Source organism: Lithobates pipiens, unplaced genomic scaffold (assembly GCF_037356315.1).
Source record: "Lithobates pipiens isolate NorthernLeopardFrog02 unplaced genomic scaffold, aLitPip1_a1.2 Scaffold_18, whole genome shotgun sequence".
NCBI classification, from domain to species: Eukaryota; Metazoa; Chordata; class Amphibia; order Anura; family Ranidae; genus Lithobates; species Lithobates pipiens.
In genome coordinates this window covers 62069776-62083690 of record NW_027507758.1, presented here as the reverse complement: position 1 = coordinate 62083690, position 13915 = coordinate 62069776, and the positions used below count along the sequence as shown (strand labels likewise).

At 44.4% G+C, this 13915-nt stretch overlaps 2 protein-coding genes across 2 annotated transcripts in view; one reads left to right on the top strand and one right to left on the bottom strand.

The window, feature by feature from the left end:
* Positions 1–12900, bottom strand: part of DTL (denticleless E3 ubiquitin protein ligase adapter) — a 44230-nt gene extending 31330 nt beyond the window's left edge. The window contains exons 1-4 of the mRNA XM_077485739.1: positions 12730–12900; positions 4643–4765; positions 3088–3186; positions 232–293 (exon numbers count right to left, since the gene is read on the bottom strand). Of these exons, the coding sequence (XP_077341865.1) occupies positions 232–293; positions 3088–3186; positions 4643–4765; positions 12730–12778 (333 nt within the window). The 5' untranslated portion in view covers positions 12779–12900. The remainder of the gene's footprint in view (positions 1–231; positions 294–3087; positions 3187–4642; positions 4766–12729) is intronic.
* A 109-nt stretch (positions 12901–13009) lies between these two features.
* INTS7 (integrator complex subunit 7) overlaps positions 13010–13915 on the top strand; it is a 128701-nt gene continuing 127795 nt past the window's right edge. The window contains exon 1 of the mRNA XM_077485738.1: positions 13010–13216. Coding sequence (XP_077341864.1) covers positions 13117–13216 — 100 coding nt within the window. The 5' untranslated portion in view covers positions 13010–13116. The remainder of the gene's footprint in view (positions 13217–13915) is intronic.

Genomic DNA, 13915 nt, shown 5'->3' with positions numbered 1-13915 from the left:
AAGGCCCTAGTACCCAATGTGATTACACCATAGGAGACAATACATTTATTATTTGTATTACACAAAAGATAAGAATCATTACTACCCTACGCTTCAATCGTGTTCAGCTACAAACTAAACACAATTTACAACACAATGACTATACTGATGGAGCTTACAACAGAAAGAAGCCACATCAAATAGTTGTTTGCGCTCACCTCCTGGGTTAGGGGGAAGATCACGCTTGCTTACCAATTTGTGCTCCCCTGGGACCCAGGCAAGGTCAAAGACTGCATTAGAGTGTGCTTGCCAATCTATGAAGGAAAAAAAAAACCATCAGAAAAGCAGTATAGCTACAGAAATGTATTGTCTTGGGAAAAATACCCCAAGGAGTACACTTTAGAAAACTGTACCTTCATACATTTTCCTACAAGTCCCCTCCCCAAAATGCTGCCCATTAGGTGAAAACCCTATACCGGGGGTGCCCAACCAGTGGCCCGCGGAGCCCTCTCATGTGGCCCACGACCTTCTGCTCTGGGATGGAATAGAATAGAATACCGTTATTAAAAGGTCAGTTTATTAATAAAATCAGTGTGTATATATAGGCATATCTGTTCTGCAGCGGTTACTGGGCTGCTTTCAAACAAATCTGCAGATGCAGAGCACCGGTGGGTTACCTGCACTGAGCCTCAGACTTTTGTTATTACCTGCGAGTTTGGTGAGCTTTCTGAAAGTGCACCAAACCTGCAGAATATAATAGAAGACTATTGCAAAGTGCAGAAAAGCCAAAGGGTACACTGTGTTGCACCCGCGGATCGGGTAAACCGCAGCGCATCAGTGTGAAAGCAGCCACGGGCCCCTTTCACACGGTCAGTCCGACCATATTGGGCAGAGGTAAACAGACTCGCATCCTACCCCCAATCTGATCCGGCTGCGTCCGCTCTGCTGATTGTGGCCCGTGTCTAGTTACCACGTCGCTTAAGTGGACCTCATGCTTCAAAAGGTTGGGCACCCCTGCCCTATACGGAGACAGGGAGGGGGGGGGGGGGGAAATAGGATTGGCGCTATACCCTTTAAAAAATTGGAGACTTAGGTATACAATTAGCAAGAAATTTCCAGCAGGCTGGATAATAAAATATGAATAACTGTATGTGTCAGTAAGTTATTGTATCCTTTAAAGACCATAAGTGTCATAACAAATCATAAATTCATAAATCATTAAACAATTGTAACAGCATGCAATAAAAATATAAAGTGCAAGGTGCTGGTGAACAAATACTGGTATTTGTGACAAAACTATATGAATAGTGCAGTATGTCTTATAAAACTTCGTATTTATTAGGCAAAAGTATTACTCAAACATCCGTTCATATGTGTATATTGAAAGGAAAGATTCCTTTCGGCTAGCACGCCTTCTGAGTTGGCGGTGTATGCTTTCTGGCCACGCCCTACGCGTTTCGTCATCAAAGACGTCCTCCAGAGGACGTCTGAGGACGAAATGCGTAGGGCGTGGCCAGAAAGCATACACCGCCAACTCAGAAGGCGTGCTAGCTGAACGGAATTTTTACTAATTTTAATTACTTTTTTTTACTATTTTTAATTACTATTTTTATTTTCCATTTGTCTTTATTTTCATTCTTATTTTTGCATTTTTTATACTGCTAAATTTTACCACATTTTTTCACCGTCTTGCATCTTTATTCAACCATGTAATATGCACCTTTCATCACAGTTACACTACGTGAGGACTTGATATGTTTAACAGATAAACGGAATATTTTATATATATTTTTTATATATATTTCTTCTATATATACCTTTATATTTACTTTTTATACTAAGCTCTACTTTTTATTCATATAGTTTTGTCACAAATACCAGTATTTGTTCACCAGAACCTTGCACTTTATATTTTTATTGCATGCTGTTACAATTGTTTAATGATTTATGAATTTATGATTTGTTATGACACTTATGGTCTTTAAAGGATACAATAATTGTTGACACTTACTGACACATACACAGTTATTCATATTTATTTTATTTTATTATCCAGCCTGCTGGAAATTTCTTGCTAATTGTATACCTAAGTCTCCAATTTTTTAAAGGGTATAGCGCCAATCCTATTTCCCCCCCCCCCTCCCCATTTCATTTTATTCCTTCCCTTACTGGGTAGGAATTTAAATAGGGGCTGCTCTTACCCAAACCACAATCCATAGCGCGACCTAAAATCCCCTTACTATACGGAGACCGTCCAGAAATTTTCACTACGTGGCTCAGCTTGGAGCCGCATAGCATTTCGGCCAAAAAATTTCACGTCATACTAATGGTAGCCTTAATTGATCGCTTCGTTGGGGAGGTTTGCCTTCACTTCCAAGCAAGAAATCCCTTCAGGATAAGTGCCACTGGAACAAGTGCCCTACTTAGGAAATTTCCAAATTTAAAGTTGCGACATGCGGGGAAACATCTATCACCATTGCACCTGAGACAATGGTCTCCAATACAAAAGGAGGGTGAATGTCCCCAACCTTGACACAGAGCAATAAAACTTAGCAGTTTGAAAGTCTGTAGTGGATTGCTGGGCTTTCCAAAGAAAAAAAAAAATAATAAAAATCCACAAAAAGGTGCTACAACTCTGGAATGTCAGAAAGTCCTCTAGAGGCATCGGATGCAGGATGAGCAGTCGCACAGCTGCAAACAATTAGGAAAAGACAATGATCTGCAACTCCATACCTCCTTGTAAATATCTTCAAAATTCGTACTCCATAAAAAACACTTAACATCTGCTTTGCTAACAAGTGTCTATTATGGAGCACCAATAAATTTGAAGATATTTAAGAGCATGTATGGAGTTGCAGATAGTCTTTTTTCCTTTTTTTGCATACTTGTTGGCCGTTCAGAAAGCCAACATATTGTACCTGCTAGCAGAAATACAGGGGAGTGCAGTCTGACTCATTCAGCTTTATTTTAAGCACCAGACAACTTCCATCTTATTCTGACAAAAGGAAATTGAAATAACTAAATATTTTTACATGATTATGGAGGTAATAAAACTATGCACACCATTTTACAAACAGATGAATAAAAATGACAGATACAAAAGCTTACCTTTCAGGATTCGTCTCTCTGTGTCCTGACATTCTGTGTCATACAACTTGACTATGCCTTCCTCATTGGCCACTGCAAGCACGTGTGGTATATCCGCAGCTGAAAAAGGCATCAGCACATCATTTGAATTAGTATTCAATGGATGTCAGAGATTGTACTTGTCCCAGAGGTAACAATGTCTGGGCTTTGGCTTGTCACAGGGTCCTACAGGATAGACACTTCGAGCTAAGGCGAAGAATGTGTACAGTTAGAAACACTAATAACTTAATGCTTTATGTAACAGTGAGTATGGCTATAGAGCATCAAAGCCAAATGCTTTTCCAGACAGATAGCGGTCCTATTTTCAATCTACAGGTTGCGGGGGTCAGCAACCTGTAGATCGCAAACTACCATTAGTTCACGAACAGGTGACTGGTAGATTGCGGTCTGGGCTTACTGACCTGCCATCCCAGACCAAAGAGTGTAATGCAGAGAGACTACTTGTAGAGTTGAAGCTGTAATAGGGTGGAAGAGCAGAATAAGCAGATGCCTCCTCTGTAGTGCTGGCTTCTGTCCCATTTTTCATACCAACGGCACTCTGCCTCTTATCTCAGCTAGTGGTCTCCAGAGTGGGTCCAGCCAGCAGCAAAGAGGAGATCTTCAGGTCAGTGTGAAGCAATACAGTGGGCATAATAGTATAGAGCTGCTTTCACACTGAAGTGCTGCAGTTTAACCACAGCGCAGGTGCAGGTGTACCTGCAGCTCTCCTGCGCTTAGCCATAGACTTCTATTGTATCAGCAGGCTTGGTGCACTTTCTGAATGCAGGAGTTTTGGTGCGCTATCAGAAAGTGCACCACACCTGCAGGATAAAATAGAAGTCTATGGCAAAGTGCAGCTAACCCAGGGAAGTCGCAGATGCACTGCATGGAGCTGGCAGCACAAATTGTGCCTGGCATGGTATGCTTCTGATTTGCCACCAACAGAAAACAGTACAAGGTCTACATATGGTGGAAAAACTCGATAGTTCAGGCGTTTTTTTTTATTTTATTACCACTGCCCCCAACTCCACCCCCTTTAGCTGTTGTGGCCAGGGGTGTACACACATCACAGCAGGGGTTATGTGCCCTGTCATGGTTGGTGGGTGTAGCGCCTGTCCAGCATGACACATTCAAGTGAATGAGGCCACTACGCAAGTGCCCTGCAACTTGTGCAGGCAGCATTGTGCTGCTTTTTAACCACCACTTTAACCCCTTGGTTCCCCACAGAAGGATGCAGTTGTGGCACACATGCAGAGTGGTTGGCCCCAATTAACTGAATGGGTCCCGATTGGCAGCCATGTACACTCTGCACAGCGGGGCAGACAAAACTTGTCATTTACCTGCGCAGTGGGGATCAGCAGAGTGATCCCCCGCTGAGCAAGCAGAATCTGCAAGATGGAGGTGCCCATGTGAAAGGGGCCTTACAATGCTACATAGGTGTGAAGATAACATGGACTGCGATAGGGAGCATGCACCAATCAATAGTAGTGGAAAAGGAAACTTATCTAATGCAAGCAATATTCAAAACAAGCCTCACCTGCACTGAACGAGCAACCAAATGGTGGTACTGGTACCCCAACCTGACCATAAGAAGTATGTTCATCCTGTCTGACACACTGGAAGCCTGGTAGCAAATTCTGGAGAGGGTACTTCTGTGACGCTACAACAAATGAAAACAATAGTAAAGAAAAAGCACCAGCAGCTATCCAAACAAATAGAAACCAAACATGTTTACATCAGTCTTGATTTAGAACACTGAAAAAAAAAAAAAAAAAAAAAAAGTGTGTGTGTGTGTATGTGTGTATGTGTGTATGTGTGTATATATGTGTATATATATATATATATATATATATATATATATATATATATATATATATATATATATATATATATATATATATATATATATATATATAAAATTACACTACCGGACGCAGCCAATTCCAAGCTGACCTTTTTTTGGGGTGGAATAGATGAAGAAAAGAAAGCCAAACAGATCTGCTTCAAGAGGGGCACTACTGGTCGAAAGCCATGGGGTGAAGACAAATGTTGTGCTGCACCTGGACAGCAGGAAACCATCTAGACCAGTCAGTCATTCTCAACCATTCTTTGAGCTGTGTAACCTCTCACCTGATGGCCAATGCCACTTAGCAAATCCAGTCACTAATGATATTGTTAGCTGTCCGATAGGGTGGCATCCTGACCACGACTGTATCCACCCAATAGGAGAACTTCCGGTTGTTCACATCCCAGATGCCCCCCTCCTCCACTGCCACATTTAGCACTTTGACAGTTACCCACTCCTGGGCAAGATTGACGTACGGCACTCTACGACAAATCCAGCCCATCCTCCTTCCCCTGCTGCCTTCCAGGACCTGGCGGAACCAAACAGAAAGTGCAGTGCAACTCTGGCATGCACATTACCCCCCTAATCACTAAGGTATGTATATATATCAATATAAACCTAGTCTTGCGAGAGAGGATCCCCAGCCACTGAGGTGCAGAACAGCCTGAAGGCTTCACTGCCAGTTTACTTGCAATGCGAGCCCTACAGCCATAACTGATGGACGATTCTGCTTGGGGTGCCGTAGTTGCAGGATCCCTGGACAGGCAAGTGTCCTTTTGTTTAAAGTCAGCAGCTACAGTATTTTTAGCTGCTGACAATTCTTTATTTGTTTTTCCCCAGATGGAGCTCTGCTTTAAGGTGGAAGGGATTTACCCTGCTCAGCATTTCTGGCTCACGTTTGCAGGCTTTGTTGGGGTCCTGCCTCCTTTCCTGCGACATATAAAAGGCGAAGGTTCAGGTCTCAAAATGCTGGGTAACGGGCTAAAGGACAAGAACCTTGCGGGTTTGCTGAGACTTCTAGTTAGTCCACAGAGCACCAGCCTCTCGGAAAACATCCAAGCCATGGTTTTCTCCAGTCAAGTCATGCCAACTATGGACGTCAACAATAAGGACTTTACTTACCCAGGTACTCTGGGGCAGCAACTGTTAGTAAAAGGATATTTTACCATGCCGAACCTTCAGATAAAGTTGTTACACCGCACAAAGCTTGGTCTGAAGTTAGACAAGGGGTGCATGTGGAGTCTTGACAATAAAAAAGGGATGCGTCTACAACGACACACAAATGGTTCTGGTAACATGACAAGAGGTTACACTGCAACCAGTCGTTGGCGTGGTACTTGGTAAAGCGACAGATTCTCTGGTAGCAAAAGGGTCCAATGTTATTGAGGGTCCGATGTTATGGCTCCCTCCCCAGGAGTCCAGTCTGTCTCAATCGGTCCCTGGGAGCAGAATAGCATTACAAAGATTTATGGCCTGATCGCTAGGAACCAAGGGTTAAATAGAGCACTATGAGGTCCGCGCTATGTGCTTGGCGGTACCCCATTCTGGCTCTAGGAGTGGGGTAGCAGAGGAACGCTGACTGGTGGAGTGAGCATAGGCTCTGCACGTTCCTAATGCAACACAAGCACGTGTTCAAGTGTGTAGGACACAGGGACACTATCTTTTGGAGGAACTCTGCATACACTAGACAAGTGGCTCATCTCCGAGTTAGGGGACTGCCTTAATATTTGACTTCTACATGACTGCAACCCCTTGCCTGGCATTGATGAGTATGTATTGGGGCAAGGTGTAACCCCCTATGCTATAATAAAGGACTATTCCTCACCCCCGTGGTATGCCTCCTGTGTGAACCACACTTAGATCCCAACATATGGGAGGAGATTAATTTGCTTATTGTAATACATCTTACCCTTAAGCCTAGTACATACACACATCATCAGTCTTAGGGTGGGGGGGGGGGGGGGGGGGGGGCATTTGGCCAATGTGTACTAGGCTTTAAAGGTTACTTACCAAAAGGTCTGAAGAGCATTATATAAAGTGCAAGAAAAACTATTCCTTTAGCCGAGATTGGAAAAGTGCAGTACAGACCTATAAAACTGAGTACCTGATTGATCGCTACAGGCAATAAGTCCTACCAAAGATCTTAACTACAAGGGCCCATTGTGTTAATAGGATTCCAAACAGGTCTAACCGCATAAAATGCCAAGGAGACATGTGCCTCTCAACTAGTTAGAAATACTCTTCCACCCCCTACTTGTCAAACATTTGTTTGGGATTTCAGTCGGCAGCAACTTTATCAATATGCAAGAAATGGAGGCCACGCCAAAATAGATGTTGCATATGGCTGAAAACAGCTGTAAATAAACTCTGCGCCACTTACTGCAATACTGTGTGATGCAAAATAAATAATCTGTGATTCAAAACTAACTGAGTGATCTCTTATAAGCTGCTCCCTAAAAACAAGAAATCTATAGTGAAAAACTTGTTGCGCTGAAAATATGGTGATATTTCAGAACGCCAAAATAGAACCTCTAATTTTACCTCTGCCAACCGACTGAAGCTGGTCGTAGACAGAGGTTGGTTGGACATGCTAATAAAGTTAGACCTTCTTCGCTGAACTTTAACACCAGGATATTACTCAATGCAAATCAATAAAATAAGCAAACAAAGGGCTATAAAAATTAGCCGTTTAATAGTACAAGTCCTGCTAAAACTTCTGGAGAACAGTTCTAATTTGTGCCAACTTGTCTATCCTCATTCAGATTCTGCTCATTTCCTCTTGAAGATGTATCTCTACGATCACACATCACCGATAAAATGACACTAAACCTATTGTGTAAAAAAGGAAGAAGAGGATAATCCCTTCCATAATTGCACGTAATCTTCAAATGACAGTCCAAAAACACTCCATAAATATTTATAAAGTCCTCAACATCTACTTCCTTGATGAGGGGCAGCCATGTTTGTTCACCATGATACTGCTGGAAATGTGAAAATTCTTGAAGTGGGGCTGTCTCCACATTGTTCAACTAAGTTCACTGCCACTGTGGGACCCGCACAAAAACAGCAGCCGCAACCACCCACACAGAGAAACAGGGGACCAGCAGGAGGGTGCCATTAATTGTAATGGCACGCCGCTCGCAGTGAAAAATTACAACTTTACTGGGTACTGAGGTTCCTGTGAGGGCAGCGATTTCAAAAATAGTGCAGGGACTTCTTGCCTGTGTGTCGTCGGGGCATGGCAGCCCATTTAAATGAGCTCTCGCACACAGCCGTGAACCTAGCCTTTAAAATCCATACTTGATCGAAGGGTCTGGTATCGTCTTGGTGGGGGAACCTCACGCAATAAAAAAAATAAATAAAATAAAAAATAAAAATGTTGCTGGGTTCCCACCTCAAGATTCTCAGCACACAAGTTGTACCACAAGTCAGATCCTTCTGATCCAACTTGTGGTTCGACCTATTCAAATCAATGGGCTCCCATAGGGAATCATGGATTTTGAATAGAGACAGAAACACAGGACGAGGCTCAACAACACAGCGTTAAAACTGATTTAACACCTTTTGCTGATGCCTGGCATTTTTACAGCTCTAGTGCTGGTTCCTCAGAACGCACTGGTCCCGTTTTTTTTTGCAGCTTAAAAACAGCTATGCCATTTACAGCTCAATAACGCCATGGTGGGCATGAGGCCATAGGCTAACATGGAGAGGCGTTTTTATGCTGCAAAAAACGCTCAAAAAAGCAACTGTAAAAACATCTGTGGGCATGAGGCCTAAAAGCCGTTTTATACACCTAATCCTCTGCAACCCCAGCAGATGGAACATGCCTATACACCAGCAGTGGACAGTCCCTTGGCATCACCTATGTACCCTGCATCAATCATGATGAGGTCACACAACCTTAGACAGCAAGAGCATAGTGTATTATGTGCTATGGGGACAGACTAGAGGCATAGAAAAGCAGAGGATCAGGTTAGTAAATATTTTCTATTTCCCCTAGAGCTAAACAAGCAGCTGACCCTTTGCCACGCAGGAGGAGTCCCTCTGCAAGAGAGAATGTTCCGAATCGGGTTTTAAAGTACCGTATTAAAGCCAGTGGATGAGCAAAAGCATCAGGTGACTAATTTTCAGTACGGGAGAATTCTCACCAGCCCACTACAGCATGTGCACACGTTTTACAGATTTCTGAAGCAGCCGAATTTCAACTCATCTATGGCCGGCTTAAAGTGGTTCTAAAGGCTTTTTACCTATACATACATACAAAAACCCACACACCTGTGTGTAGCACCCCCCCTGCGCCCCACATCATCCTTACCCGAGCTCCCTCTGATCCAGCGATGTTTAGGATAGCCTTAGCTGTCCTGGGACTCTACTTCCTCTTTGGCCGAGAGAGCAGCAGGAGCACATTGGACCAATGGGGAAAAAGCGTGGGGGGGGGGGTGCAACCAAGCCATGGCTCTGGGTTTCTTATGCATGGATAGAAGAACAGCAGCTCAGGAGCGAGCAGGCAGTGGTGCTCCCAGGGCAAGCGGCTTTCTCTGGGGGCACTGTTTGAGGGGGGAGGAGCCAGGAGTGCCAGCACGGGACCCCAAAAGAAGAGGATCGGAGTTGCTCTGTACAAAACCACTGCACAGGAACAGGCAAGTATAACATTTGTTAAAGGAAAAAATAAACAAAGCTTTAAATACCAATAACATTATTCTCTCCCCCGACTGACAAAGCTGCTGTCCAGAGAGGTTTCCATTGCTCCTCTATCAGAGTAGAGGCACCCTAAGACAGGAAAGTGTCACAGCTGGATCAGTGTTAAAAAAAAAAAAAAAAAAAAAAAAAAAAAGCACACGTCCAACAGAAAAATACATGCTCTACTGCAAATTACCTGAAAAACTGGACAGCGAGTAAATCAGCACTGTTAGGGACTGACAAGGGGGGAGATTGCCACATGTAGCCAGTCTCGCTGAAGATAGCGGTGTGCTCAAATCTTAATCCTTCCCTGAGAGATCTCAAGAGAGACAGCCGCGTGGGCTGGCGAACAGAGACAGCCGCGTGGGCTGGCGAACAGAGACAGCCGCGTGGGCTGGCGAACAGAGACAGCCGCAGCCAGGTAGATTGGCAGTGCCTGAAGAGATGGCGCTGGTAGCATTGGCAAGTGACAAGCTGTTTCACCACAATTTTGCTAAACAAAGGGCTATATAGCTACAATCGGACTGGGAGCCTGTCAGATTATCCTACAGTGATTCAGCTGGAGTAAACAAGAATGTGCAGAAGGCAAGTGAAGGAGACTGTATATAGGAAGATGTCCCTGAAGTTGTTGAAGTTGGCATCCCATAACCTCCCATCCCTATCCACATTGTTAACCCTCTAACAAAAACAATGTCACGGACTGCTGTACTGTAGGTGCTATACATAAGCCACCTAATGCAACTCAACAGGTTGCCGTACATGGTCGCAATAGGCAGCAAGCTTTGCATTATGAATGGCTGTGTTCATGAAGACAAAAAAAAATGTAAAAAAATGCAACCGTCGCTTTTGAACCCGCAAACATACGATTTTTTTTTTCTTAACACCCTAGAGAATAAAATGGCGGGCATTGCAATAATTTGTCTCTCCGTATTTGCGCAGCGGTCTTACAAGCACACTTTAAAAAAAAAAAAAACATTATACATACATACATACACACACACACACACACACAATGTAAACATCCCTTGCAATAGGGCAAAAAATAAATAAAAAAATCATGACAGGACCTCTTAAATATGAGATCTGGGGTCAAAAAGACCTCAGATCTCATATTTACACTAAAATGCAAAAAAAAAAAAAAAAAATCAAAAAAAGTGTAATTTAAAAAAATAATGCCCCTTTAAGAGGGAAGTGACATTATGTCGTTGTTTCTGCCTTGCAGTTTCACGGAGAAGTGTAGGGGGCCATCTTCTCCTCACTCATCTCCATGTCAGCCCAGGGGACAGATGCGATCTCCTCCGCCGGCTCCGACAAGCCCCTCTCCTACCATAGCATAAAAGTGATCTTGTGGTGAATCTGCCACAGAGACCATTTTTATTTTGTACTGGACCGCCGGCCGAACACGGGGATACCGAGGTTAAGACAGCTAGCTGCTGCCAGAACGATACCCGGCCCCAAAGTAGGGACATACATCAGCGCGCGGCAGTCTGGAAGTGGTTAAGGATTGGTAATTTACATTATATTCATTGTTTTTTAGATTGCGATACACTAAAATAGTGTTCCATACAGACATTCCATACAGTATGTATACAATGATACTAAGATCACACGTCTATATAAGACAGGGCAGTTAAAGTGGTTGTAAACCCTTACAAACCACTTTGACCTACAGGTAAGCCTAGATTAAGGCTTACCTGTAGGTCCAAGAAAAATCTCCTAAACCTATACGTTTAGGAGATATTTACCTGAAGACAGTCACCACTGTGGTAAGGCGCCGTAGACAGGCGCACTGGGTAAGGCAGATCGCGGCGATATGCCGCGAGTGTCGGCTCCCGTGCGCATGCGCGGGAGTGACGTCATCGCTGCTCCGGCGAATCACAGCACCGGAGCAGCGAGACCCACCAAGAAGATGGATGCTCGGAACTACAGGGGACAGCGGTGACTTCGCTGGCTCCTGTGTCAGCTAAGTGACACATAATGGACTACTATGAGATGCATAGTAATCCGTTATGCTTTACCTTTGCAGGGAATTAAAGAGGAAGTAAACCCATCAGGGTTTACTTCCTCTTTAAAAGTATAACTAAAGGCAAGGGCATTTTTTCGGTTTAGGATTGAGTAGAGATGGATTAGAGCGTTTGTCAGTTTATATTGCTGTCTGTGCCCCCATTAGGGAGAGGCACCTCTCCATTTGTCCTGTTTACCATTATCACTGAAAGAAAGAAGAAAAAAAAAAAAAAACCTTTTCTGGGGAAAAGCCAAAAAACAATAGGAGGGGAAATCTTCCAATAGAGACACAAGTTGGGGTGAGCTAGGGGTCCCCAAGAGATTGCCCAAAGAGGTCCAGCCTTCTTCACATACTGTAGCTGCTGACTTAATATTAGGACACTTACCTGTCCCTAGCGATGTCATCACCACAGCCGATTTCTACATCGGCTTGCGGGTGCTTCTAAGGGTAACCAGCAGTAAGGCCTTGCAGCTTCACAGCCGGTTCCCTACTGCGCATATCGTGTTTTTTGAATGGCCCGGTGGCGAGAGAAGGAAGAGAAGGACTGAATTTACATGTGATGTCACTGTGGCAAGGGCCCTCAGAAGTGAGGATGGGTACCTGCCAAAAACAGGTGCCCCTCACCAAAAGGTGCCAAACGTGGCACTGGAGGGGGAGAAGGCAGGTAAGCGGAGCTTCGACTATTGGGGTAGAACTTCATTTTAATTTGTAGGGATTTCCTCTCACTTCTTGTTTAGCTATGGACCAGGAAGAAAGGAAATCTCTCATGGGACAGAGATGGCGGAAAATAATCCTGACAGCGGCTATAACCCTCCTTTGCTGTATCCAAAAAAAAAAAAAAAAAAAAAATATATAATAATTATATATATATATATATATATATATATATATATAAAGTTTTGCCCATAGTTCTGCTTGGGTATTTTGATTTCATGCTGCACACAGCAGCCAGTCACTTCCTTACTTATTTCTGCAGATCAGAATTATTTATAAAACAAGGATTCTAATTCGTTGCTCTGGGATACAACATGTGACCCCCCCACTATCTCACGGCAGCTCTATTAGTCTCCCGTTAATTCGTAAGAGGACTTACCGCGGTCTGTCCAGAGGGCCCGGTGCTGCAGACTCAGGAAGAGAGACATGGTCGGTGAACGGACGGTAGATAAGACCCGGTACAGTCCGCTCCTCTCCTCACTCACAATAATCTCCCGCGAAACAAGACCGACTTACAGATAATTCTCCCGCGAAATGGCAGCAGCGCCGCACATTGGTCAGCGCCTCCTCCAACCACAGCTCACCTACACGAAAGCGAGCGCCAAAACCATGATAGCCAATCACAAGTTGCTCCCAGGACTGCAGGGTGCAGCGGCCCGCATGATGGAGCATGCGCTGTGAAACTGTCATGGCGGCTGCCATGTTAATCCGTACAGCCGGTCTACATTGAATTGTGTGGGGAGAGCCCGGGAGGGATAGAGCAGCCATGGCGGCCGGCGGGGGTGGAAGCAGGTCGTTTCTGGCTGATGCCGGCCATGGGGAGCAGGAGCTGGACGCCAACTCCGCCCTGATGGAGCTGGATAAAGGTAGAGGAGAGTATGAGGCCTGGTCTGTGGATGGAGGAGAGAGAGCAACACAGACAGTCCTCATTTCATAGAGAGAGCGCGAGCAACACAAACCAGGGGTGATTTACTAAAACTGTAGAGTGCAAAACCAATCAGCCTCCAGGTTTTAGTTCCAAAGTTTAATGGAACAAGCTAAACCTGGAAGCTGATTGGCTACCATGCTGATCAGATTTCACACTTTCCAGTTTTAGTAAATCATCCCCAGTGTCTTCACTTCCTAAAAGGGAAAATTGCCTTCAGTGTTAGGCCCCTTTCACACTGGGGCACTTTGCAGGTGCTACAGCACTAAAAATAGCGCCTGCAAAGCGCCCTGAAACAGCCGCTGCTGTGTCTCCAGTGTGAAAGACCCGAGGGCTCTCACACTGGAGCGGTGCGCTGACAGGACATCTGAAAAAACTCCTGCAAGCAGCATCTTTGGAGTGGTGTATACACCGCTCCTAAACTGCTCGTGCCCATTGAAATCAATGGGGCAGCAGCTATACCCTTTTTCAGCCGCTAGCGAGGGTGAAAAACGCCTGCTAGTGGTCGAATACCGCCGCTAAAACGACGGTAAAGTGGCGCTAAAAATAGCTCAGTACGAAGGCTTGGACACTCAGCAATGACACACATTGTATTATTAACCACTTCCCACCCGACCTAGTATAATAATATAGATGGGCA